We start from the raw sequence: 27,505 nt of genomic DNA, 5'->3' as shown, positions 1-27,505 counted from the left end.
GTGTATACCTCTTTACTGGAGACAGTTTCTCTGTGCAGCTGAGGCAGGATCTGTTACATTGATTATTCCCTCCGGTGATCTCATGATAGTATAGGGCAGCACTCTGAAAATTGCTACTTCAGCTTGTAGATAAACCTTCCTGTATTGGGAGGATTATGTGGCTTCAGTCCTTAGACTTTGTAACATATTGTGGATCATATTTTTGGTGTGGTTTCTTTCTTCTGCTCTCCTTTCCTTTCACGGCACACTGGGTAGGGTTCCTAAAAGATTCCCCATCAAATATTAACACCCTCATAAAGGCTCTGTTCTCTCCACCCACACACCCATCAGCACATGCCACACACGTCATATTACACGCACACTCATACACATGCAAAGAGAGAGGAAGGCAGCATACAGCTCAACCTTTGAAGGGTGTCTTCCTTTTCCTGTGCTCTACTTTCTGTTGCTGCTACCTTACTTTCAGTTTAGATGATGGAGGAAACAAAGTGTAGATCCACTTGACTGCATTTATCTCTCTCCTTATTGATAAATTTGGGGATAAAAATGATTGAACAACTCAACATAAATTCACTAAGTTAAGGTAATATTTTTTAATCTACTTTTCTGTGGTGCATATTAGAGAATATACTAGATGACTTTCACTGAAAGATGCATTTAAATGATGCTGTGTTTGTGTCTTTGCTTGTTGTCGTCCAGCTGTAATGTATGGGCTTGCCACACCTTAACTTGCTCCTCCTCTGTGTACTCACTGCTTCCTCTGTTGCACTTTGCCATTTGATCTGCCACATTTTAGTATAGAACATTACCAAATCTTTAGTGCTTTGTCATCGGATTAGCATCCTTTAATATCAGTGCAGCTCTACCCAGTATTGCTTTCACTCAATACACATTAGTCTAGCGCCAGCGTTACTTTCATCCCTGTCTCATTCTATTAGCCTCCTCTAATGGCACTCTGTTAATCTCTTCGGGGACACAACTATGGCCCACAACTGCCCTGTCCAGATGACTGGCCTAGTTATTACTCCAGTGGGACTCTAGACTCTGTCAATATATGTAAATGAAGCTGCACTTTGGTTATGACTCAGTAGTGTATGAAGTTGCTTAGGCTGTATATTTTCTGTTTTAAAATGTAATTTAGTTGGTTAAAACCAGCCCTTTAACGACTGAGATGATGGTGACTGTGCATGTCTGGTGTGGTCCATAGACTTTAAAACTTTATTCTTACATAGTAGAGCAGTCTGGATCGCATACTGTGCTCTTTAGACAGTAGTTATATATCCGTTGATTCATGTTATTTTGCACCAGGAAAGACAGGTTTACAAAGATGGACAGGAAGATGGAAAGAATAGTAAGGTACAGTGGAGCTACAAGTTGCACCTATCTTCCATATCACAGCAAATACCAAAAATCTCTGTAGTCTCTAACACTGATATAGTGTTCTACAAGCTGTTATAAAAATCTTTAATTTGAGCCACCAATTGCTCTGTACAGGAAATGCTACCACCCGTATAACAGCAAGGAAAAAAGTAGTCACCCTTTGTACTTTTTTTACTGTGTGATTTACAAGATTTTTCAGATTCAATAATTTTTTTCATGGTTATTTTTTGTTCACTTCCACATGAGGTAATGCATTTGTTGCCTTCAACCACTTGCACTTATCATTGCTTAAAATGTACAAGTTTTAAAATGACTTAGCAGTTTTTTTGTTAGAAAGATTAAAAAAAAAAACACGTAGTTGTAGAAAATGGATCTGAAAGAAAGTGAGTTTATTGCACACAAGAAAAGTCAGTTGTGTCTGAGATAAAACCCTCAAAGGAAATTGTACAGTAGAGCTGGTAAACTGCAAGTATCTTTAAGCCCGTAAATTAATTTTTTTGTAGAAACTGTCCTTAACAGCTGTAATGGTAAATATATTGATTTTGAAGTGTAAACCTTCCTTGCTTATTTTTTAAAATGGGAATTGTAGTTACAGTTACAAGTTACTAGTCAACAAGCTGTTAATAAATTCTATAAAGAAGTGATTCATTGTTCTAACTAATATTTTATCTAATCTTGACTTTGGATTATAAGGAAATAAATAAAAATACTTATATGAATCCCATCAGAAAATTTGCATCTTCCCTGGCCTCCCTCATGATGTAGTCTTCTCTTAGGTTTGCAGAGATTGAATAAAGTCAAATAAACGTCTCCTCCCTTGAATTATTAAAAGTGGGCTGACAGAAAGCTGGAACAGTAAAGATAAATGTGGCCTGACCTACTGCTCTGTAGAGAGATGGTATGGTGACTTTGTAGTGATAGAGAACTATGATCACTGGGAGCTGGGGACAGATTAGCTGTGGGGATAAACAGTAGGAATGGGGATTTACTGTGTGTAGTGGAGCACCTCCATTCATGCGTAGCCCCAATGACCCAATAGATCATAGCCCCCGGGATGTCGTATCCTATCTGCATCCATCCTGTTACTCCTGAAGAATGCATCTCTCTAGTTTGTGTGCATGTGTGCGCATCAAAGGTGAAAGCTTTGCCAGAAGAGAAATGAACGACTTTACTATCGCAGATCAGATCCTTCAGCCTTCCTGCTCCTCTGTCGGGTGCTTTCTGCATGGATGTCCTCTGAGTTGGAAATGAATGAAGGCCAAGTAGCCTTACTGTCACGAAGAAATAAAGCTCACATTCCCTTTGGGACAGAGAGGAAGAAAAGATGTCATGTCACTTTACTATTCATTTCACACACGGGGATTGCTGTTGTGATGCTAAGCTGCCGACCCAGCAGATGATCTCTCTGTGGGAAAAGTCTGCCTTGAGTCTTGTCTCTCTGTTTCTCCGATTCCAACTGTACTCACATGTCTATCTTTTCCTCTTCTCTTTTATGCATTTCAACCATTCTTCTGCTTGCTGTTACATATCAGTTCTTGTAATGATATAATCATGCTTTGGACATCAAGGTGAATGTAATTATTTACACCATCGCTCTGTAGACTTCCATGCTCAACCGGGTCCAAACAGGCTTATTAGAGGCTTTCAGCTGTCATTCCAGTGTGCATAATTTGCTTTTCCTGTAACATCATGGTTTTATTACAGAGAAGTATGATAATAATCCTGAGCTATTTTATTATTAGACACAAAAAAAAAGCATGTAGTTCTAGTTCAGGCTTCATACTTCATTTTAGTTAAGGGATATTTTTTTATTTACCAGTACTTGGCTCTGGGGGAGGGGCAGGTATTCAGATATGAGCATTTGACAGATGGCCTGTACGGTTTACTGTGCTACTTCTAAATGTGTGTCAGTCAGTTAGGATCTTGTTTATTTGTGGCTCTGTTGTGCTGACCTTTGATTTTGTACATTTGATTGGAATAGGGCAGAGTAGCAACCATATTCTATGCAGACAAATGAGTAAAAGACCTTGTTTTTTAGTTAAAGTAACTATTTTGTAAATGTGAAAAGTGTTTTTTAGGCAAATTGCTTCCAGATTTGTTTATGTTTAGAAGAATTTTCAGAATATGCTTCTGGAGGAAAAAATACCCAGCAGTATCATCTTATCAGTATCAACAGTGATATTGTATATTTGCCAGTGTAGAAAAATCAATACAGACAATGCGCATCTGAAGGCCAGCACTTCCATAGCTGTGATGATAGGACATTATTTGCCTGTTGATTTGTCTTAATAGCATTTCTTTGTCCATTTGTTTGAATTTTCTGACAAACCTGTCTTACGTGCAGTTAATATGAGGTCGAAACCTTAGCTTTATTATTTTTCCTTGCAGCATCTCTGTAAACAGGCAGCACCTCACTTATTATAACTTTCAGTGGCTGAGTGATGGGTGAGATGACCCAGATGAACAAACATTTGTCACATTTTCTGTGTGAGTTTGTTGCTGTCTAGCAGTGACCTGCCACCACAGATATGAATGAAACTTGAAAGGTTGTGGGGCCACTGACAGTTGCAGAAACCCTTAGTCTAATCATCACACACAGACACACACAGCCACTACCCCCTCCAGGGTAAAGAGGCTTTGGTTGCCATGCCTACAGATGCTGACCTGATTTTTTTTTTTAATTTATTTTTTGCGTGTTCGTGTGTTTTTGTGTTTATGCACGTGTGTGTAACAGATTAGGAAGGTGGCATTACCAAACACTTCTGTGGCAGTGGTGAGTCTCTTTAAACATGTGTGTCTGCATGGGAATGTGGGGCACTGTGGTACAGAGGTTTTTCCAGGATAGGAGACCCACATTGTGACACAGCCCCCCCCCCCCCCCCCCCCCCCCCCCTCCCCCAACCTCTTCAGAGTTGATTGAATTATTGCTCCAGTTCTGTATGTGTGCTTGTGTCTGTGTGACAGTTTGTCAAAGGATCCACTCAAGTAACTGCTTGATCTACCATAGAGCTACAACACAATAAGATTTTCTTAAATGATAACTTGTATTTTTAAATAACATTTGGTCTGACAGTAGGTTGTTTGCTATTGCAACTTAGTTTTAGTAACAGCTTTGTTTCCACACACAGATTGTTTGCTTTCTGCTAACTACGCCAGCCATCTGGATATCAGGAACTTTTCAATTTGTAATATTCAAGCACTAGCCAGATGGGTATAACATACAGGTACACCTCCAGCACATGTACACTTGTCACATGGCTGATTGAAACCGAATGAGTCAAACAAAGGGAACAGCCTTGTGTTCTCCCTTGATTGGCTTTACATACTGTACATCCTCCGTTCACTATTTAGTATACTGGCCACCTTCCCAGCTCTGGTTTCGCCTCATCCCACTGGCAGTGTCTATTAATTTGCCCACTTTTTTTTTTTTTTTTTTTTTTGGACCAGGCAGTTTGGAAGCAAATTCTCCAAACCAGTGCCAGCTGCAGGGCTCATCTGTAAATCCCTGAAAATTAAAGCTCATTATTCTATTAACTGCTTATTAATATTAAGATTTTTCTTAATTTTAGGAGTTTATATCTAAGAGGTACTTTATTTTAAACAAGGAAACAGCTTTCCCTTTCAGCTTTGGAAATGTTTTATAAGTCACAAATGTTTCCAACTGAGTTCAGTGAAGAGACATCAGATTTACGATGTGTGATTTAAATTTGTAGTTATGAGACAGCTGAAAGGGCAGAGACTCTTTTAGCCTTTTTGTTTCTCATGTGTCTGCATGCAAACACCAAGACCAATTTGCCATGACAAAGTTTCAAGTCACCCACGCCTGCCAGATTAATGCTAATGCTACTCACAGTCAACAGTCTATGAAAAGGAGACAGCCATGCAATCATTGTGACAGGTGGAGAGGAATATACTTAGTACTATTACTGGATAATTACTAGATAATTATAATAGCATTGCTGATGAGAACACGCGATTGCATGTGTGGACTTGTGTGTCTGACTTCATCTGGTAGTTTGATTTTCTTAACTGCATTTGGCATTCTGCTTTCCCATAACCTCTACTGGGTTGGGCTTTCCTTCAGCTTCCCATATATTGGTAGATTTTGATGTTACAAAAAGGAAAAAAAGCTGTGTTATGATAACCAAGTGGGATAAGCATTAGAGCAGTATTGATACAAATGGCGACTGTACAAAATGCTTGGACAGTACAACATGGCTCTCAGTCATACAGGTTCTCAAACTGGGATCACAGAGCCACTGCAGGTTATGTGGATGACCAGAAAAAACACATGGAATCCAACTAAGTCAAATTAACATATTTTTGTAATTATATAAATAAATAAGAGTCTTTAATGATTAATTAAAAATTGTGCAGTGTGGGTTGTGAATTTTTGGCATCTGACGAACCATTGATTTAGTCAGACATGTAGCCAGTAAGATGGATATGAAAATAAAAAGACATATTAAACATGGACTTGAATATTGATTGATTCAACTATTTTACCATGTGATAATTTATATTTAGAAATAAACGAGTAGCTTTGTTATACATTAATTATTAATGGCAGTGTCACATGTCAAGTCATATACAATCTAATCACCTGTTATTATTTTTTTTTATGTCTATTTTTTCTTCAGCTGTGCATAATTCCATGCTCCTCCATGCCTTTGTTGGCATCTAATGGAAGAAAAAGCACCCGTCAGGTCTGCCATGGTATCCAGACTGCCCAAATTTGGTGGACGCTCCTCAACTAGTGGCCCCAGTGCCCTTTCCAATGGTTCTGCACAACCAGCTACCCCTACTCAAGATGGAAAGGCTGCTTCACCAGGAACACGCCCAAATGGTGTAATCCAAGCCTCTCCTTTTTCCCTGAAATGGAAGAGAGATGAGGGGATAGCCCCCTCTAGTCCATCCACTCCCAACACCCCTGAGGATGGAAGTGAAGACAAGGCTCAGACACTGCTTCCCTCACTGACCAAGGAGTTAAAGAATGGCGCTCCAGCGACACCTAAGATGCACAGATCAGGCTCGTTGATGGTGGCTGTCTCAAGCCCCAAGGTTATTCACAAGCAATCTTCAAAGATCACTCCCAAAGTAGGGACCAAATTAGGCCAGAGTCCTCTGAATGGAAGTTCTAAAATAGGTAGTAATAGCTCAAGCATTCCTACTCAAACAGGGTCGGAGTCTCGCCTTGTGCGGCCAAGGTTAGGCTCCAGCTCTACCAGAAGCAGCTCTCAAGACAGCCTGTCTCAGTCCAGTGAGAGCCTGAAGATCTTGGCGCTGGACAACATGGTTCGTTCAAATAGCTTCACTCACTTCAAGCAGATTCCTTCGCCCACCAGTGAGCCTATGACACGGTCTTTCTCCTTTAATCGGGCTGTGGAGCTAGCCAAACCTCTGGCCAACACTCAGCTGCGGCCTCCTCGGAATAGTTTTATCAAACCCCCTCAACTGAACAATGGAAGAATGGGTTTAGGACTGCATGGCAGCCTTGGAGGTTCAGGTGGTTTAGGTGGGGTTGGAGGTCTTCAGTCCAACAAAACTTCTCCAGCTGCGTCCTTTCTGCCATACCCCTTAATCACCCCAGCACCTACTACTCCCCGTGCTTTAAGGAAGCCTCTGCTCCCCAGTAGTATGTTGACCAAGCCAATGGCCAGCACTGGGGGGTCTTTGTGCTACAAGATGCCTCGAACTGGGCAGGTCAAGCAGCAAAAACCTCTTCTTCCAGGTACTGTCAAGGAGGATATCAGTGCTTCACCTGCCTCTGATTTTGGAGACCTACTAGATATAGAGTCAACCTGTAAGGCTGAAAAAGTAGATTCTCACAGTGACAGTGATAGAAGTTCTGGAGATGCAGAAGGAAAAAGCGGAGGAAGTAGTGCACTTGGGCAGAGCCAAGCTGGCCAAACAGCAGGTGAGACCCTGGAGGACATGTCCTTATCTTCTGCTTCATCTCTAGAGAGAGGTGACACCAGTGAGGAGTTTCTAGATGACTTTGACAGTGTGGGAGATATTTTCAGTGATGGGGACCTGCCTGACAACAGAAAAACTGGTAGCGACACCCACCTACACAGCCTTGTCAATGAGACCAGTGACTGGGAGTCTGTGGATCTGACTGGTAAAATTCACTCAGTGGAAAGCAAATTCAAATAGATTCAGGTGTTATCCTTTGTGGCAGTTATTCAGCATTATGTCTATCTTGTTGCAGGTCATATAGAAGAAAGCCCTATGCAGGACTCCCAGGGATTGCTTGTGTTGTCACCAGAGCAGACTGATGCCCCTCAGATTTCATCTGTGGAGTTGTCACCCTCCAACAGCTCTGGTGGAACCTACATGTGGGATGAAGAGGGGCTTGAGCCCCTTGGAGTGCCTGGGGCACCCCGGTTAGACAGCTACGATGACTCAGAGCTGAACAGCATGGTGAGTCCCAGGTTTCATCTTTAACTACTTTTTACTTAAAAATGTAGGGTACAGTATAAAAAAAAAAAACCCAAAAAACAAAACAAAAACATGATCTTTGTTAAACTTTCACTGGTATTTTCAGGACTTTTGAAATTATTTTAACTATCTAATTAACAGTAAATTAAGTAATAGTTTGATATCCATATTTCTGAAGTCTAATTAATCAATTATCTGTGTTAAACTGATAAAGAGGTAAGCGTTTTTCTTGTTACTTCTGCCAGCTTTCTCCTCCTTGCCTTCAAGTCAACTGGCAGATAGCACAGTAGCATTTTTTAGAAATGAAAGGAGTGGAGCGCAGCCAAAACCCTTTAGCGATTATGTGGTTACTTGGAATAAAAACCTTGGAGAACACTTAGAGCTGCTGCTTTAGCTGATTGAAAGTTGGCAAAGAATAGGCTTGTGTGACTGAGAACTGGATTTTTTCCAAGAAGGAGATAGTTGAAGGAAATGTAAAGGCTCGGAGGCTTTAAACATGACCTGGTACACATTAAACAAATGATCTGTTATCATTTCTATGGCCTTTGCAGACAAGAGTTCAAGCGTCTTTCTAAGCTCAAAAGACGTTTGAATTTCTTTACCAAAAAATGGGGAGCTAACTTAGCTAAGTTTGGTAGTCATTTCACTTTCAAATAGCTCTTCGTTTTTATATTTGGAGATTAAATAGGCAGAACAAAGTCTGTAAAAGAAAATTAAAAAATTCTAGTTTACAGCCAGCTCTCTTTGCCTGTTTCATGCCAAAGCCTCTCTCTGTCTAAAAGGAAAACTAACCTGCCCACCAGCCATGTAGTAATAGAATCACTGGCCTTGCTTTGATTCTCTATATTCTGGTACCCAAGCACCTGATCTCAGGAATGCATAAAGAGCTTAAAATGAACTGGATTAGAAATTTTATAATACGCTTTGTATGTTTATTACTTTCATTATGTGACACAACCTTCAAGGCGCTGAAAGTCCCTCGTGTTTCTCTTGCAGTAATAGAGAAAAACAGTGGTTATTGGTGCTAGGCAGGCTGGTCTGAGTATTTCAGAAACTACTGATCTACTGGGATTTTTACAGAGAACCCTCTCTAGGAGTTTACAGAGAATGATCCAAAAAAAGAGAAAATATCAAGTGAGCTGCAGCTCTCTGGGCAAAAATGCCTTGTCAGCGGTAAAAGGAGAATGGCCAAACTGCTTTGAGCCGATAGGAATGCAACAGTAATTCACATTACCACATCCAAGATATGCAGAAGAGCATCTCTGAATCCACAAGACATTGAACCTTGAAGCAGATGGCCTGCAGTAACAGAAAACTACACTTGGTGCCACTCCTGTCAGCTAGGAAAAGAAAAAATTGAACAAAAGAAGATCGTAAAAACTTCGTCTGATAAGTCTCAATTTCTGCTGTAACATTCAGACAGTACGGTCAGAATTTCGCGTAAACAACTTGAACACATGGATCCAACCTGCATGGTATCAACTGTTCAGGCTGCTGGTGGTGTTATAATGGTGTAGCACATATTTATGGAGTGGCTGTGGCTCAGGAGGTAGAGCAGGTCATCTAGTAATTGGAAGGTTGGTGGTTTGATCCCTGACTGCTCCTGTCTGCATGCCAAAGTATCCTTAAGGAGGATACCGAACCCCAAGTTACTCGCGATTAATTCATCAGAGCGTTATTGTGTATGTAAATGTTATATAGAAAGCACTTGGATGTAGAAAGTGCTTGTATGAATGTATGTGTGAATGGGTAAATGAAATATGCTGTAGAAAGCTTTTTGTGTGCTCAGGTAGAGTAGAAAAGCACTATATAAGAGCCAGTCCATTTTCCATATTTTCTTGGTGCACTTTGGGCTCCTTAGTACCAAGTGAGGATTGTTTAAACACCATGTCCCCACATACTGTTATCCTGCTTTGAGCAGGATAACAGGCCATGTCACAAAGCTCAAATCATCTCAAACTGGTTCCCAGAAGTCACCAGATCTCAGTCTAACAGAGATGTGAGATGTGGTGGAATGGGAGATTGGCATGTAGCATGGATGTGCAGCAAACTAATCTGCAGCAACTGTGTGATGCTATCATGTCAATATGGACCAAAATCTCTAAGGACTGTTTCCAGCACCTTGTAGAATTTATGCTTGCCTAGTACTAACAAGGTGTACCTAACAAAGTGAGTGTAATATGTCTACTATTAGTATTACTAATAGTGTTACATGAATTACATGATATCAGATTTTTTTGTGAATAAAAATGGTGCAAAAAGCAGGAATTTTGTTGGATTGGAGAGATGAAAAATAAAAATTCACTTTGATTCAATTTTGTCACTGCACTGCTCGATAATCTGGACATGACTGGACATTGATACTGCATTAGCGTCACAATATCTGACTTTCGGTATTACATTAAGCTCAACAACCCAGAAGTCTGTAGAGGAATTACTTAATGTAGTAGGACCAAAAAGAAATCGAGAGAGAGGGAGCGAAACTTAGTGGGTGATTGCTGGTGTGTGAATATGAACTCTATGGGGAATCTGCCTTTGAGATATTTAACTGAGCTATTTGATTAGAGGAAATGAGCCAAATTTACTGTAATTGGATGCAGTCAGCTCTCTCTAACCCACTCCCTTTTCTACCATTTCCTTTCCATCTGTTTGTGTCTGTCACTAATCATTCTCTCCTTGTTCACTGGGTAAATAGCTTCTTGTAATAAAGAGAAGAAAAGCAGAAAAGCAATTCTGTCATAAAGCAGTGGATAGCTCCAAAATGAATGGTAGAGTAGTGTCCTGCTTAATCAGTGTTTTCTATAATACCTCTTGCAATATCAAGCAGTGTGTATTACAGTTTATTTTAAGGGGCACTTGAGTTAAATGCTGCAGGAGTTTGATTCACAGTTTCTCAGCAAACTCTTTTTGAATTTAGTGCTTGAAGAAAAAGAAAGGTGGAGTAGTTATACCCAGTCTCAGTGGTGTATTAAAATTTTTTTTTCTCATAGTGCAGAACAAAAGGTAAAAGCTAGTGTCCAACTGGTGCCTACACAGTAGCATTTTATGCCTCTGGAACATGATAGTTTTGTTTTCCTGCTGGTATTACGGCACTGGACTGCTCTGCAGTCCCATCCTCAGTCCACTTGGAGGCACTGTGCATCCTTAAGATCTCACAATGTGGGTGCGCTTGTAAATGCTGGTGGTTTGTGTGTGCCAGTATTTTTCTGGCTATATGTGGCCCTATCTGCATTCATATGCCTCTGTGCAAAATCAAGGAGTGGGCTACCTGAGCTCATAATAACATTCCCATGATGCACCATGCAGCTCTGTACTGTACCAGCTTTACAAAATTGGCATTGTGAAATGGAGGGCCACTTTTCACAGTTACTGCTGATGTATTCCAGCCCTCAGCTCAATGTATCATAGAATGCAGCAGCACCAGTAGACCTGGGAACATTTTATATTCAAACTGTTTGAATATTTGAAGTTTTTTTTTAGGTAGCTCACAAGCAATCATAAATGCACTGGGTGAAAACAAAACTGAGGCTGAAACAGGAAATTCACACGCTGATAGATGTGTTCTATTTATATTATGGTGGACAATAATCGCTGAAAAATGTTTTACCTCCTGTAAAGCTCATTTATATTACAATATATTTTAACAGGTGCAATTCATAGTTTAGCTTTAGGTTTTGTTGTGCTGTTTGCCCTTGTAAATTACTGTAGAGTCATATCAGTCCACATTAACCTTTTCATTATGCATTACGGGGTTATTAGATTGTGTTGTCTGACATTATCATCAGAGCTTTTTTGAGCTGGTTGGATTTGATTCATATTTACCTGAACTTTGTGGTCACATTTTAAATGGCTAAGTTAAAATAGTTCTGTTGATTTCCTGAATCATAAGCATTGAAATTTCTCTCATTTAAAGAAAATATTTCCCTCCCTTGAAATTATAGCTCAGCATCCCTCTACACAGTATGAAGCCTTGAATGAAATATGCTTCAGTGTTATCTTTTTTTTTTGCTTATAATTGTGCATGTTTTAATCCTTTCTTTTCCAGGGTAGCTGTTTATTTATATATATATATATATATATATATATATATATATATATATATATATATATAGCTACTTTTTCCCCTTCATTTCCTCCCTCTTTTTTTGTCTATTTCCTAACCAAGCTCACGGTTGTTCGGTAATCCTTTGGTTTTTCCCTTGGCTTCCTCAAAGCTGCAGAATTACTGTCGCCTCTTATCCCTGATTTGTTTATTTTGCCTCTAATTTTAGGCTTTTGTGGAGCCAGGTTGAGACAGGTCAATTCATTAGTGTTTAAATGAGTGAGGTGCTTAAGCCTTTTGTCTGCAGACTGCTCAGCCATTTATGGAACATGGTGCCAGTGCACCAACTATGCTGTTGTTTTAATGAGGCTTATAGCTCACCTGCTTTTTTTTGTCTTGATTTTAGACCGACAGCCACAACACTTTAAGGTAAACAGTGGTTTTTGGGAGCGTCTCTTTTGGTCCATTCAGTCCTTTGTTTAGCCACTGTTTCACAGACACAGATGTATACAGACAGACAAACACAAATTTTTCCTTATGAGTCAAAATTACATTCTGTGATCTATAATTTTCAATCATGATCACCTTTTATAGGCACAGTTGTGACCAATTTTTTTTTAAACCGTACATCATTACTATAATGCCTTTCATAAACTAGTTGTAAAAATTCAACTGGCTGCTTACTGGGCCCCTGCTTGGAAGGACAAAGCCAATAACTTAGCAGATTCCCTAGATAATTGCAAAACCAATTTCACTGACAAAATTGGGTTGATTAAGTGTGATCAATTTATGGGCTATAAATTTAGGTAACCGTGCTCTGATTGGCTGTAATGCTTACAGTCCAAGCAGTGCATCTGTGAAGACTGTACCAATATAGTTTGATCTAGCTTATTGGAATTGCAGATAATTCAATTCTGGTAATTTCTAGTGAATGAAATGAGTAAATGAAGATATGGAAAAACAATGTCAGGTAAATTGGTTTAGCCTCAATATGTTTTTTTAATTTTTTTATTGTAACGATATAATAAGCAAGTGCTATAAAAGGTGAACATATTATAAATAAAACTCTGCTTAACATCAGCATTGTGAGCTTGCAGTCATGGTGATATTTGCATTTGCCTAAGTGTACAGCCTTACGGTGTAGCTAACAGGGTTAAGACTCTTAATCTTTTTTTCTTTCTTGTTGCAGGAGGAATATGTTTTACTTTGGGGAGGGTGATGCTTTTAGTCAGTATTCACATGGTCCAAACTGTGGGTGTAAACTGTGTGATATGTGACTCACTGAATGATTTTGATTGCATATTTTTAAAGCAAAATACCCATTTAAAGTACATATGTGTGATAATTATTTAAAACAGTGCAGTATAAGATGGCACAGAAAGATGAGAATCATACATACAGTAGTCTCCTTATTTTCACAAAAACCAAAGAACTGTTGTGTTGATGCAGTCTGTTTTGTTTATCCCACAGTGAATTTACATTTACTTGTGACAAGGTTGTTTTATGCGAGTATCTGTGACTGTATATGGAGCTACAGTATATACACTATGCACAGCACTGTTATTTTGTCAACAATACATTGTGGACTGAATGAAATAGGGGGGGGAAGATAAATCTTGGAAAGACATAATGCTGATTCAAGTTTTCTCCAACTCTATTTTACTCTGTTCTGCAGCTGCCATCACTCATTAACTTTTTCACTTGGTATGTCTCCTTCACAATGCCTCTGTTTCTGTTGCTGAATGTTTGTCTGTGGTTAATATAATGCAACAGAAAAAAAATAATTACATGAAGACAGTAACATTTTATATGTAGGAAGATAAAACATGCTTGCTATCAGTAAAAAACTGTCCTGTAGTTTAGGGTTTATAATAAATTTCATTTCCTGGGAGACTCAAACCATCTTCAAATATTCAGCTTTGTTTTCTGTAAATTTCTGTAACATTTAAAAGGAGAGCGAGAGAACAAATTGTGTTCACCACTCATTTGTTTAGTTATTTTCATGCTAAATTAATACAGTAGAAAGCTAAATCTGACACATTTTCTACAAGTCATTACCAGTAGTAGAGACCTTTTTAATACCAGCTTTTATTTAGTTATTTGTTTATTTAGAGTTTAGGTAATTAAATGTGTGGCATACCTTCTGTGCTGGACCTCGGGATGCTGTTTACAGACAGGATGTTGATTCAAACCAAAGTTGGACCAATAATTTACAAATAATAATTAAAATCTGATGACTGTTAAAGCCAACAAGACTTACAGTAGAGGCATGTATTCAGATAAGGTGTTTGTACCTTGGGTGAATGGACTCCAATGGCATACAATGACTGCTCCCCCTCCATTTCTCTCTCTCACACTCACACACAAGTTTTGAATAGGTGCCCATTCAGTGCCAGTCCATTTTTAAGTAACAATACTGCATTAACACTTAAACTGCTATTACACAGTCTTTTTTCTTCAGACATTATTTTGTAAAGTACAAAAGTAAAGATCTATTTTGGCTACTCTGACAAAGTAAGCAATGTAAGATTTCCTCATTGGATTGAGCACTGCGGCCCACTTTATGTGGGCTGAAAGAAAAAAAAAAAGACAAATGTTAGTCTAAAAACTTCATCCTGGCAAATATTGCTTTGAAACTTTTGTCTTACCCTGAAGTCTGAGTTGAGTTGTTTAAAACAAAAATGAGCTTAGTCCAGAGCTTTCGTTTGTGTTTTTGGCTCACTGTGTGTCACGAGGCTAATTTACATTCAGACCATGAAAAGCTAGTGTCTACCAGAAATACCCCCAAAAGATACACTTCATTAAAGCAATGGGTAGAATTAAGCTTTCTATCATGAACTTTTATTAAGTTTTGCAAGACTATTGTGCTGGCACTCTTGGTTATTTTAAGGTTGACTGTCAAACTGAGAGAAAGAAGTTCAGCACCCAAACTTTCCCAGTGATTCTGACGGTTTTAATCAATGTTTGAGCTAGGTGAGTTTGTTCGAAGATCCAGCTGATGTCATACAAGCAGAGCACCATGAAACAGATTAAGCTGGAAGAACTTCCCTGAGCTTTGATTGTTCTGAAAGCCGCTTGTGCTACAGAGTTTGTTTTGCCGGAGAAAAAAAAACACTGTTTAAAAATGTGCACGTCATGTGTCAGATTCATGTGCCACAAGTCAAATTGTTATTCCCTTTGTGAAAAGCACTGCATTGGCTTCAAAGCTGCATTCTGGATGCATTAGAGTAGTGGTTCAAAGCAGCGATTGATTTTTCCACTTTAATGTGCAGCTTCACAAATCATGCAAGTGTTCAAGTTCATTATTAAAGAAAATTCTCTTTAAAAGTCACCATGATTGAATCAATTTCATTAACTCATACTCAACTTAGTGAAAATATCAATATGATACAGTAGTTGACTAGAGCACAGGGGTGGACACTGTATTCAGCAAAATATCCTTAATCCAGAGAAAATAGGAAATACTCCTGTTTGTCTGTTGTGTTTTAAGTAATTAACCTGGGGCCAAATCCGTGCCAGAGATGGATTGCCATCATAAATGACTACTTTAGTGTCATTTGAGGACTACAGTGTACATATACCTTAATCCAATCTACTGCTGACATGGGTGTGCACACCCACCTGCCTACTGAGAGATTATCCTGAATTTTTCAGCGCTCTAAGCTGTTGGGTCCTGCCAGTGTGAATTGAAATTTCCCCTGGAAGTGCAAACTGTAATTTGAGGATAGTCAATAAAAGCGAGGGACTGTAGCTCAGGTGGGGGAGCAGTTTGGTGGTTCAGTCTCCTCATCTTGACATGACAAAGTGTCCTTTAGCAAATACAGATCAATAATTTGTCTGTACGGTATCCATCATCCATAATTAACATGATGCTTGTGTCCTGACAGGTCATTCTGCAGTGTGTTGCAGTCAGGTGTTGTGCATCACTTTTTATTGTTCTGTCTGGAAGACGAATTCCCAAAATGGTGAAAAGTTCTTTTCAGGCACATGACACTGCATGTATTTCCTTTTGTTTTAGACTAATTATGAACAATATTGCACAAATATTATGTTCATGTGTTTATACTGAATGCACTGAAGCACAGACAGAACTTTCCCTTCTTGTGTGATTTTTTTTTTTTTTTTTTTTTTTTTTTTTTTTTTTGTATAGAGATGTGAGTTTTGTCAAATGCCTCATAGTGCACATCAGTGCACCAGCTGAACAAACTCAGCTGCTGCTAGTTTGCTATTTCTGCTGTGTGGCTGGTTTATAGATGGTACACACACACACACACACACACACACACACACACACACACACACACACACACACACACACACACACACACACACACACACACACAGAGGAATTTTCAGACAGTTAGAGCTGTTAAAATGTCGTGACCCAAAGAAGGATCTACATATACCTCATTGTCATTACAGTTATGATGCTGATATATTACTAATCAATGACCGAACTGTGTGTATGTAGAGCTGGCAGGTCCTCCAAAACAGTCTCAGCGAAACCACATAATAAAATAAATGTTATAAAAATATATTATTTAAAAATTATGTATTGTTTTATCACGAAAGGTATAATTGTACCTTTTAGTGTTAAAGTCTGTATTCAGTGGATGGGAGTTATAAGGTTAGACAAAAGAGCGCAACAGGCTGGAGGAGAAAAGGAAGACAGGAATCAGAATAAAGAATAAAGGAAGTGAGAAACGATGAAACAAAAGTGACAGGTTGATTTGTATACAGAGTCTTCAAACAACAAAGATTCCGCCCACGTTTCGGTTGGTACTTTTTGGAAGACTGCAGAAGTATGTTTTGTTTATTCTATTTCCTTCGTTCATTTCTTCTTCATTAAGTCTGAAACACTGTGTACAAGCCAGTTATCATGCTACTCATGAGATATTCAATAATGAGTAATTTTATGCTTCTGTCTTCTAGTCAAAGCCCCGTCAATTTAGTTTAGTAAGGCACAAAATTGCTTTAGAAAAATAAAGCTTTGAACTATTGATTCTTTCCTTTGCTTTTGGGTATGCTTTGAATTATTTGGTAGACAGCTGCACAGCAATCAGAATAGCTGCATATTTTGAGGCTGTTATGTGAAGTGTTTTTGTTGGGTTTTCAAAGGATTTTGAATTATCATTCATAAATGGGCAATATTTTTCTCAAAGCCTGTTCTGGTTTCTTTGTCTTGATGTATGGAATAAGATCATCTTCCTGTTGTGGCATTGGAGTAAGACAATCATCTGAAATGGTATCAAAGACAAGGTAATTGATAGTGCTGCATAAACTGTTAGTGTTAATAAATGAATGAATTAATTAATGATAATAGATAATAATATGAGATAACAAAGGCTACATCCAATTCAAATTGATGCAACATAAAAAAAAATATGCTTGCAAGGCCGTATTAACCACAGGCAAAAAACTGCATCTCAGCCCTGATATTTCTCTCCCTATAGCTGGTTTTGCCACAAAAAAAAGCACTTTGCCCAGACACAAATTGATATAAATTGATATAATAACTCTAATGCACTCATAATATAACTATGATGATATTTAATGTGTTTGTTACCTTTTTTTGTGGTTATGTTTGCGTTTCTCAGGATATCGTGAACAACCTGGACCCTCTGGGAACTGGAGAATTGGATGATGATGACCTCATGCTAGATGTGGACCTCCCAGAGGATGGCTCGCATGGTCAGCAAACATGTATACTTGCAGACGCACACATAGACCCACAGTTCTTAAGTGCAGTTATCTTATTCAAATTTGTAATTTGTGTCAATGGAAATTGCTGCAACTTTATGGGCTGGAGCTGTTTCTTTTTTATAAGCAGCTACTTCTAGCAAAGCTGTTCTGATCGTAACTGTAAATTAAACCATTGCCAAGGCTAAAACTTTCTATTTCCAGCAGTATCAATTTGTGGCATATAATGGCTTGAATAAATTGAATCCTGCTTTGCCTAGGGTGAAGCTTTGCCTTAGCAACATTCATTAACTCTTTTAATGGATACCTTGTTGTCTGTAATGCGATGTACTCTTTAAATGTTTGGTTGATGAAGAGTTATTCATTTCAGCTCTATGCCTGACATACAACTGGCTTTGAAGAAAAGCTACTTTTAGACGTTTTCAGGCAGATGTTTGGCTGTGTTTAAAATGCATGAACAGATGCACACGTACCTGCATTGCATATGGTACGGACACAACCACAGTAGATATACAGGCTTAACGGGACCTGCCTGTACATATCTTTCCCTTGACAACATCAGTATGGTGCTACATGATTAGTTTAATGAATTTTTATTCATACAGTACACCACCCACCTCTGCCTTGATTCTGTTAGGGTCTTGGGTGTTTTCTCTAACCATTTTCACTTTGCAAATTTAATCAAGTAGCAGACTCATTAAGATTGAGTAAAATAGCTTCTTTGTAGGTGTTAAAGGTAATCAGGTCACGTTGCCACATGATAATAGTGTTGACAGTATTATCACGGATTCTTCAGATAGTGTTTGTCCCAGGGAGAGAGAGGGCGAGAAGGGCTGAGGATTGACCTCTCTTTTCAGTAAATCTATTGAATTCTAACAAGTGAATTTTCCCCTGTCAGTCTTAAAGCCAGCTTTATCCAAATATAATTCAAAGCTAATGGGTTTAATGCAGAATGCCTGTGACAAGCTTATATGTGCAAAAAAAGCTCTCTTCAGCATCATAAAATACAATGTAGATGTTGTGTGCATGCTTTCATGTGCACATACAAGGTTATGAGCACACTAGTGCACATGTACATGCAGTTGCAAGTTTATTAGATACAACATTTATTCAGTCTAATGTTTAAGTTCTGCCTTTATGAGGTTCAGGTTTTGTTGAAATTGTATGACCATTTTGGACATCCTCTCTTATTAAACTGCTACACCAAAAATATCCGTCAAGTTGAATCACCATCTCTGTAAAAAACCAAACAGAAACTGAGTGTAAGAAATTTCATGACGTTAGAATTTATTGCATGCTGGTTGTATTGTGTGGCTTAGTTTTAGCTTGGTTTATCCAGGAAATTTGCATCCAAGTGTATATTGTCTGTAAACAGTGATCTCCTTGTTTTTGAGAGAGGGAGACAGAGACACTCCAGAGGAATGTGAATTGGAATGTCATCCCTTCCGAATCCTTTTCGAGTAGCAGCCATATTTATAGCTCTGTATGTCATGGGTAGAGCTAATGTCATGTGAGGCAGAGTGAAAGCAAGACAGGCTGAAGTGTCCGGTTTGACCCAGCCCACAGGGCAGGCCCAGAGATGTGGGATACAGATGGGCGTTACTCCTAAAGACACCCCGCCTCAGAACAGGAAGAGGAAAAGGGGAGAAGAGGACTTAAAAAAAAATAAAAAGAAACGAGGAGGACAGAAGGGGCTTCACAAAATCTTTTCATACAGCTGTCAGGTCACTTGACAAAAGAGGGGCCCCAGTTTTCCTCTCTTGCCTGTCTCAGCTGGTGACTTTCTAGCTTGGACACGAACCAGTCACCTCAGCTGCTCTCTTACCACCACCACCACCACCACCACAGTCCTCTCTCCCCAGCTCCAGTTCCTAGGGAGTTCCCAGAAAAACAAGGCTGTCAACAAAGACAGGGCCAGGCAGGAGGGGAGCTGGGTTGACTTTCTCTCTGGCCTTTTAACAGTTCACCAGCTGACTGGATAAGGAGTTTTTTTGCTCTACTCTTCATCTGAATTTCTCTACATTTACGGATTTTTTTTTCCCAGTTGGAATATATTCAGATTGTTTTACTTGGAAGACACTTTCAGAGCTGAAAAAGTCACTGTGCGCAGTTAAGTTTCCTGGAATGTAGCAGTTCAGAATGAGACAGACTGTCTGCTTCTGTGCTATGAGGTGACACTTTGGGTAAAGTATTTTAACTGTTACTGCTGAATTCCTCAGATTGGATCTTTCAGTCTGCCAATATTTGTTTATCTCTCTTTTTTCTTTATCTGTTTCTCTCCATTCTCTCTCTCTCTCATCCTTCAGTCCAAAGAGTATGTGGTATATAAAAAGTCAAGGGTCCTTTTGATTTCCTGGGGGTTGCGCTCTGTTAGTTGTCAATTTTGTTGCAGTCATGGTTCATTTCACAGTTATATGCTACTGAGTAATGCCAAATACTGTGGCCTTTTACCTCCTTGAAAATGAAATGGCCTGTCACTGTGTGTGTGTGTCTGTGTCTGTGTCTGTGTGTGTGTGTGTCTGTGTGTGTGTGTGTGTGTGTCTGTGTCTGTGTCTGTGTGTGTGTGTGTGTGTCTGTGTGTGTGTGTGTCTGTGTGTGTGTGTGTGTGTCTGTGTGTGTGTGTGTGTGTGTGTGTGTAAGAGAGAGAGAGAGAGAGAGAGAGCAGTTTGTTTGCATTTGATAGTGGAAACAGTTGAAAGAATGAGATGATAATCTCATCACTTTCATGCAGACATCTTGGAGTTTTTGAAATAGGCACAGTTGTATTCATTACCACGGGGCATTCTTAGTCATGCATTGTGTGATTGTGTTTGTGTATATTTGTATTACATTGTTGGTACTTTATTTTGGGTACAGAAAGCAAACCCATGCAACTTAATGATCAGATTTTACTGTAAACACTTGCTTTAAGGATAGTGTAAAGGTAGGTTCAGGTGAGGCTAAAATTTAGAATTAACCCCCATTAACACAGGAAGTGACTAGTAGTGATCTAGTGACCAGAGGGCATAGAAAGTCAGTGATATTCAGCGAATTCAGGTGAGAGTGGGCGAAATAATTTGCTGGCGACTCAGTTATACTTTTCTCAACTTCGAGGCAAGCGGTTTAAGTATAAATTGTGTATCTTTGCATTTTTATGCCTCATATCCACCTGCAAACATGACAGCATCACCTGAAGTGATTTTTGTAATCTAGGATATATCACTAACACATTTATGAATTTTAGCCCCCCCCCGCCCAACTATCACCTACATCCTCTTTGTTTCAGGCATGCGCTTTTACTTCATCTCACTTTGCTCTACTTTATCTACACAGAGATTGATAGGATGTCCCGTATTGAGCGCCCAGAGCGGACCAATCGGCAGGGGCAGCGGCGTAAACACCATCGCTGGAGTGGACCAGATCACTTTCACAATGATAGCAGGTTGGTCGGGCTTGAAAGGGTAAGAAATGTTACTAAACTGATTACTGAACCAATGGTTCACTCAGCATCCCTGTACACTGGACAGTTTTAAATTTTCATTTCACTTTTTTATATGAAATTAGCATATAAAAAAATTATATATGTGAGGACAGATGACTCGCTTACTTATGAGAAGATTCTTTCTGTTATCCACAAGGGGTCGCCACATTGGATGGCTTAGCATATTTGATTTGGCAGATTTTTATGTTGGACCCTGACCCAACCTCCAAAGGATTTGGGTCTCCACCTGGTCTTAAACTGGGGATCTTTCACATGTTAGGCAGATGTGTAAGCCACTACAATATGAAGCCACTAAGTACAAATAAACTAACCTTAACATGAGCCTAAATCTGTAAAAGCCAATAAAAGAATTAAACATAATAACTCTGACACGGTTTCTCTGTCTGGCTTTGTGTTTTATTTTTTCCCCAGGGTTCACGTCTTCCCGCACTATGATGGTCTCCGAGCTTCAAAGAACTCAACTCGACTCGTCCCATCTGAACGTGCGGAGCATGGCTACATGCCGATGTTAGATGAACTCACGCTCGAGCACATGACTCAGGACTGCAGCTTCCTCAAGAACCAGCTGCTCAGGCTCAAAATGTTACTACAGGTTTGACCCGCATTTACACAGATGTGATTTAAAAAAAAAAAAAATGCTTATTTGCATATTTGCCCAGTATTCTTTGTCCAGTTATATGAAGATCCTGTCAGTACTCTCAGGCTTGTATTTTGGGTCTTATTAATATGCACACTCACTTTAAACACTTTTTAATGTCAGGATTTGGGGGTTTTCAGCTGCTGTTTTGTCTATAAATTATAGCTTTGTATTAGTTTGCTGTAGGTTTAGTTTCAGTAATCTTAATTATTTTGGGAAAACACTGCATCACTGTGCTCAGCTCAAGTGACATAAAAGTATATATTGATAAAACAGGAAATGAGCTAATTTTGTTAATAGGTTTCCACTTTGAGTATTTTTAGTTTTTCAATGTCTAATTACACTGACCTAATAAACCCTGTCATTAAAGTGGCTGTTACACTGAAGCAAGATCATAAAAGACAAAGAAAATACCTTGCTAGTTTTAATGTACTTGGCCAGTCTTATTTTTTCGTTCTTGCAGGGTCTTGCCTGTTGTGAACTGTTGCAGTTCAGTTCTGTAAAATTGAATTCAATTGTTAGATGCAAAAGGCTCATGTGCAACAGTGCATTTGTGGTTCCTTGTGTGTGTGTGTGTATATATATATATATATATATATATATATATATATATATATATATATATATATATATATATATATATATATATAATAAAATGTATGTATGTGTATGCTTCTGTGAAGTCGATCACTTAATAGATCCACCTCTGTCAGTCAGAGAAATCTACTTAGAGGAAAGAAACTGATAGGGTGGCTGGGAAGAAGAAAAGAGAAATGAAAGGCATTGAATGAGGAAATGTGCACTTACATGTAAGATGAACAGACAAAATTGGCACTCCAGTGAAACACAGCCAATTTTAGGCAATCGCAGAAATGCACAGAGGCACCAGCACTTCACACTGCACACTCCGTAAAACAAAATTATCTTGAATGCCTCGACTCAATTTAGCCTCTGCAGCATAAAAAGTAATGTTTACGTTTAATTCAAATGTCTCCTTCAGATCTATTCGGTGTGCTCACTGCAATTAGTCAAACACTTGGGCTATATAGCCTCAAGAGGGAAGATATTTTTTTAGTAACTTTGTTCTTAATTGTGCAGGGTTTTTTTCATATGATCTTGAACTCAAAGCAGCTGTAGAATGAGCCTCCAGCTGTGCTAAATCCAAAATCAAAGGCTGAAATCCAGCACAATTCTGTTTACACCTGCAGATTATAATTGTATAATTCTATATAACATTAATGAGGCTGTAGTGGAATGTACTGTTTAAATGACAATTATAACAGAGCTGGCTGACAAAATGTTCATTAAACATTAAATACCTTTTGTTACTCACCACCTACTTAAGTACTTACAGTCTCTAACAACCTGTGACTATCACTGATTAAATAATTGGGATGATAATGAAATGTAATAGGAGTTTATACAAAATTTGAACACACACAAAGTGCTGCAATCATTTAAGTAACCACTGAAGCAAAGACATTTTTTTGGATATAAAATAAATGCCTTTAGTTCAAAAACAAACTGTGCCTCTGGTATGCCACACTTGTGGCTGACAGTTCAGGGTCAGTGGAGTATATGTGCTAAAGAGTAAAATTATTCCGCCATAGTGAAATATTGCTCCTGAGGCATGCCGTAGGCAATTCCCATTGATTCAACTCACTGTGTTCTGTCTGTGTGTGTGTGTGTGTGTGTGTGTGTGTGTGTGTGTGTGCCCCCATCTTGTGAATGTATGTGTTTTGTTTGTCCCCAGCTTGAGGATACAGAGTCTCCAGCAGATGTTCCTGAAGAAACTGAAGACAGTACCTCTACACCACAGGTAAGAAATTTTGGCATGGGCTTACGATGATGATTGACTGAATATGCAATATATAATACATATCTATCTATTCATCTTTTGATCTGTCATGTATTGTTTTACTTCCTAAATGAGGTATACTCTGCGTGTGTGTGTGTGTGTGTGTTTTCAGTTGGAGGTGTTGATAAAGGAAGTGCAGGTGCTCAGAGAGGAGCTGAGGAGTCGAGACAAGACCATTGCTCAGCTCACATTGCAGTGTCAGGAGCTACAACAACAACATCAACAGGAACAAATTGTGAGTTGTTGTAAACATGGCTCATACAACTGAAAAAGGGTCTGTATGCCATATGGAGAAATATACTTAAAGTGTAACCATTTAGTCGTCCTGCCTCTGAGACAGAAATTACACTAGACAGTTACGTTATTCAAGCACAGCGTGTGAGGCATTTCTGTTGTTGAAGTCTGGTTTGTTTTTTTTGTTTTTTTTAAAGGCATTAAAAAAACATTATTATGCATTTTAATAATTGTACACATTACCACACAGGCTTGTAAGGCAACAGACAATATTGTCTGTCTTTCAGCTTTTGGCTTAAATCAGGAAAACAGGAAAAAAGGAGAAAGTTGCATGTAGAATATTATCAGGCAATATTATTGGGTGTCAGGGAGTTCAAGGTTTGAACTCCATGACACTTGGTGAGAATATTTATTTGCTAGTATGAATGACTGACCAAGAAGCACACATTTAGGAAAAATAGATCCACTTTTATCAAGATGCAAACATAGTTGACATTTTGACACAAAGTATCTATGAATTAGACTGAAAAATAGTAAAAACATGAATAAAATAAGAAAAGTAAGTTATGACTGCTCATGAACTGCTCATCAATGCAGGCTCATTTTCTGTTAGTATTACAAGATTTAGGTGTTCCTCTACAATTTAAAATCAGAGCTGAAACAGCTTCAAGGCTCAGGCTTGCTTGTTGCTTTCATGTAGCTTTCATGGGCTTGAAGCATGTGGTGTTTCTTTTGGGAGATCACCTCAGTGACACCAGTTCTCTCTACAGATCTGAGATAGGCATGTCTGGGCATTGCTGCTGCCTACCATTATCTTTTGTTTACCCTGTTCCCTCTTTATCAAATCTTAAAACGAAAGGTTTAAAATGACAGATGGATTGATAAAAAAATATGCAGTGTAAAAGGTTAGTGATAGATCTGATAGACCCACTTTTCATCATTCTAGTGATCAGAGAGGATATACTGCAATCATCGGTGGGAGTTCTGTTGGGTATGTTGCTGGACTCCTACATGCATGCCAGTGTGTTGCTAAGCCTGCCAGCAACTTCCATTCTCTTTGCCTTTAGCTGGCTTCATCTCAACTCTAACATTCATTAGTGTCTTGACCATGCTCCCTTGTTAGCCAAACAACAGTATGCCTAGCTGACATTATTCAAATCCCTGCCATATCAAGAAATACCAAAATGTCAAAGCAAGGCCTGTCCTCCTGCCTTGCCACTGCATAGCATCCTTCCAATTAGAATAAGCACCCACCCACAGGTTCTTCAGTCAGCACGATATTGTTGCACCCTTAGCCTCAACAAGCAGAGGCAGTAAGAAAAAGCTGGGGCATGTTTTCAGATCTTTGGCTGACTTTAATGAGTGTAGAAGCTGAAGGAGCGAAAGTGTTGGACGAAAGCAGAAAGAAAATAAAAACGGATGCAGCAGTATTTACTCCTCTGACTGTACTGAAGCATTTTGTTGGCAACCAAAGTTAGAGGAATACAGTACAAGACTGAATGATGTAGCCAAAAACCAACAAACACATAAGTTTTGTAAGTTTTGTTCAGGGAAAATGTAACCATTTGGTTCAGTCTGTGTAAAGACTGACCATCATCTGGTTCATATTGGAACTAGAATTAGACAGTCAAAGGCTACTGGACCTGCTTTATGTCCTTGAACCTGGGTAAGGGGCAACATTAAAGTTGGTTAAGATTCAGGTAAACCATGAGGAAGTGCTGAGAAACAGAAGTGCCAAAGTGCTGAACAATTGACTGAATTGAATGCAGTGGAGTAATGAGACAACAATAAAGGAGCTGTGTGTGGCAGGGAGAGTCTGTTGGAGTATACAATGTATGTCTATGTGTGTGTTTGTGTATGTTTAGGCCTAAGACGAGAAAATGGAAGTGAAAATAAAATAATGGGAGAGAGGAAAGTGGAACTATCAAAGATAAAAACCTGATTTCTCAGTGTAGACAGGATGTAGCTTTGAAGGCTTCTTCTGCTGTAGCTGAGGTAGAGTGCTCATGTTCACTCCACTGAAGTTTTGGCCAAGGCTGGCAAACTCCTGCAATTTATGTCAGATCCTTTCATTCTTTTTGCAGCCAAATACAAGTTTCTTTGCTATTTTGTCACATATGAAAAAATTTGATAATAAGCTCAAGGTTTTTTTTTTAAACAAAAAATGAATGTAGTGCACATCATTAGTTGCTTTGACCTTCTGATTCAATAATTGATTGAGTTAATCATTTGAATTAAAAAGAAGGTTAGTGAAAGTGGTTTGTCAGGAAAGGTTTTGACTAATGAAAAATGAGGTAGTATTAGGTGAACGTGCACTTAAAGTAAATGCCAGCGAGTTTAATTTACTGCAGGATATTTAAATTACCATGTAAAGGTAATTGTAGCCATTTACAACCTGGACTTGATTTTCTCTAATGTGCATCAATTTTAATCAGAGCAGTGTGATAATTTTCTGGCTCCCAGTTTTCACGCACATTCAACTTGTCTCAAAAAGATGATGGTATTTTATTGCTTTAGATAGGAAATTTTCTTTTTTTTTCATTCTGTTAAAATGAACCCTTTCACATGATTTTTTTCTGTTTATTCAGCTGATTACATCTGACAAGTTTAGCTTTTTGTTATATATGGCAACACATCAGTTATGTTTTTGACTGGTGATGCCAAATATGCATGATTCATCCCAACAAAAAGTCTCAGACGTCCTTTTTCTTCAAGCTTCAATTACCTTTCTAGTGAGGTGTTTTTTTTTTTTTTTTAAAGTTCCAGCCCAGTTATTATTTAAAAGTTGAAGCGAGCTGAATCTAATTGCACAGTGGGTGTTGTAAAAGGAGAGTTGCTTTCAGTACCTTTAGGCCTTTTCAGTTTTCTCTTTGAGTACTTTGATTTGACTCTGTACAAAGTGGCAAGCTTTTAAAGAGTGTGATAGGAGAGGCTTAAAAAAGAAGTGGCCCAAGTTAAAATTCTTCCTTCCTTCCTTCCTTCTTTCCTTCCTTCCTTCCTCTTCCCCTCAGTCTGCAGCAGGACAGCAGGACAAGTGTCAGTGCCACCACCAGAGGGCTCCGTCTTCGCTAAGGCAGAGTGACAGACAGATGGACAAACGTATGCAGCATCGCTATGACAAGGCCACCCAGACATACTGGAGACCACCAAGCCACGCTGTGAGTCTGAAACATTCAATTCATGAGAAGGTTTTTGCAGTTGTGGCCATCACACTCACTCATACACTGATGAGTGTGTATATGCAGAGTGTTGCTGGCCTCTCTTTGCTAAAGCATAATTTGAATCTTTGGCTTTTTCTAATGCAAACAATAATGTAGAAGAATGTAGGTGCTTGTGTAAGGTGGTTCAAATATGTAGCTTCAAATAATCTAAAAAGCAAGAGAGTGCTTTTCCAGTCACTAGCTGGAGGGCTAAATCACTATACTATGCTCTCTGTGGAGCACAACTTATTGGGTTGTCAGCAAGCTTGTCACACTGTCTTCCACTCTTAATAGCTAGATGTCACTGAACAGGGAGTTGTGAGGTTGGTCTTAATGTTGGAGTGATGGAAAAGGAGATTTATTGGAGGAAGGAAGTAGACATAGAGGCAGACAGATAGACAGGTGGCAGATGGATAGATATCTGTTCAGTGTGTTTATCATAGCCACAACAACATGATGTGTGGCAGCCAAGTATTGGTTCAATGGTGGGAGTGCCACAGGCAGGGTGCCTAGTAAACACTCCCCTAATTGA

The 27,505-nt window shown here is 38.9% G+C and overlaps 1 protein-coding gene across 2 annotated transcripts in view; it reads left to right on the top strand.

The window, feature by feature from the left end:
* Positions 1–27,505, top strand: part of ccser2a (coiled-coil serine-rich protein 2a) — a 46,997-nt gene that overhangs the window by 8,034 nt on the left and 11,458 nt on the right. For both annotated transcript variants that reach the window (XM_030747957.1, XM_030747956.1), the window contains 8 exons: positions 6,021–7,501; positions 7,592–7,803; positions 17,461–17,554; positions 20,876–20,984; positions 21,456–21,636; positions 23,435–23,500; positions 23,652–23,774; positions 26,785–26,931. In XM_030747957.1, coding sequence (XP_030603817.1) covers positions 6,064–7,501; positions 7,592–7,803; positions 17,461–17,554; positions 20,876–20,984; positions 21,456–21,636; positions 23,435–23,500; positions 23,652–23,774; positions 26,785–26,931 — 2,370 coding nt within the window. In that variant the 5' untranslated portion in view covers positions 6,021–6,063. The remainder of the gene's footprint in view (positions 1–6,020; positions 7,502–7,591; positions 7,804–17,460; positions 17,555–20,875; positions 20,985–21,455; positions 21,637–23,434; positions 23,501–23,651; positions 23,775–26,784; positions 26,932–27,505) is intronic.

The sequence above is a fragment of the Archocentrus centrarchus genome, chromosome 15 (genome assembly GCF_007364275.1).
Source record: "Archocentrus centrarchus isolate MPI-CPG fArcCen1 chromosome 15, fArcCen1, whole genome shotgun sequence".
In the NCBI taxonomy this organism is placed as follows: Eukaryota; Metazoa; Chordata; class Actinopteri; order Cichliformes; family Cichlidae; genus Archocentrus; species Archocentrus centrarchus.
This window is presented reverse-complemented; position numbering and strand designations above follow the sequence as displayed.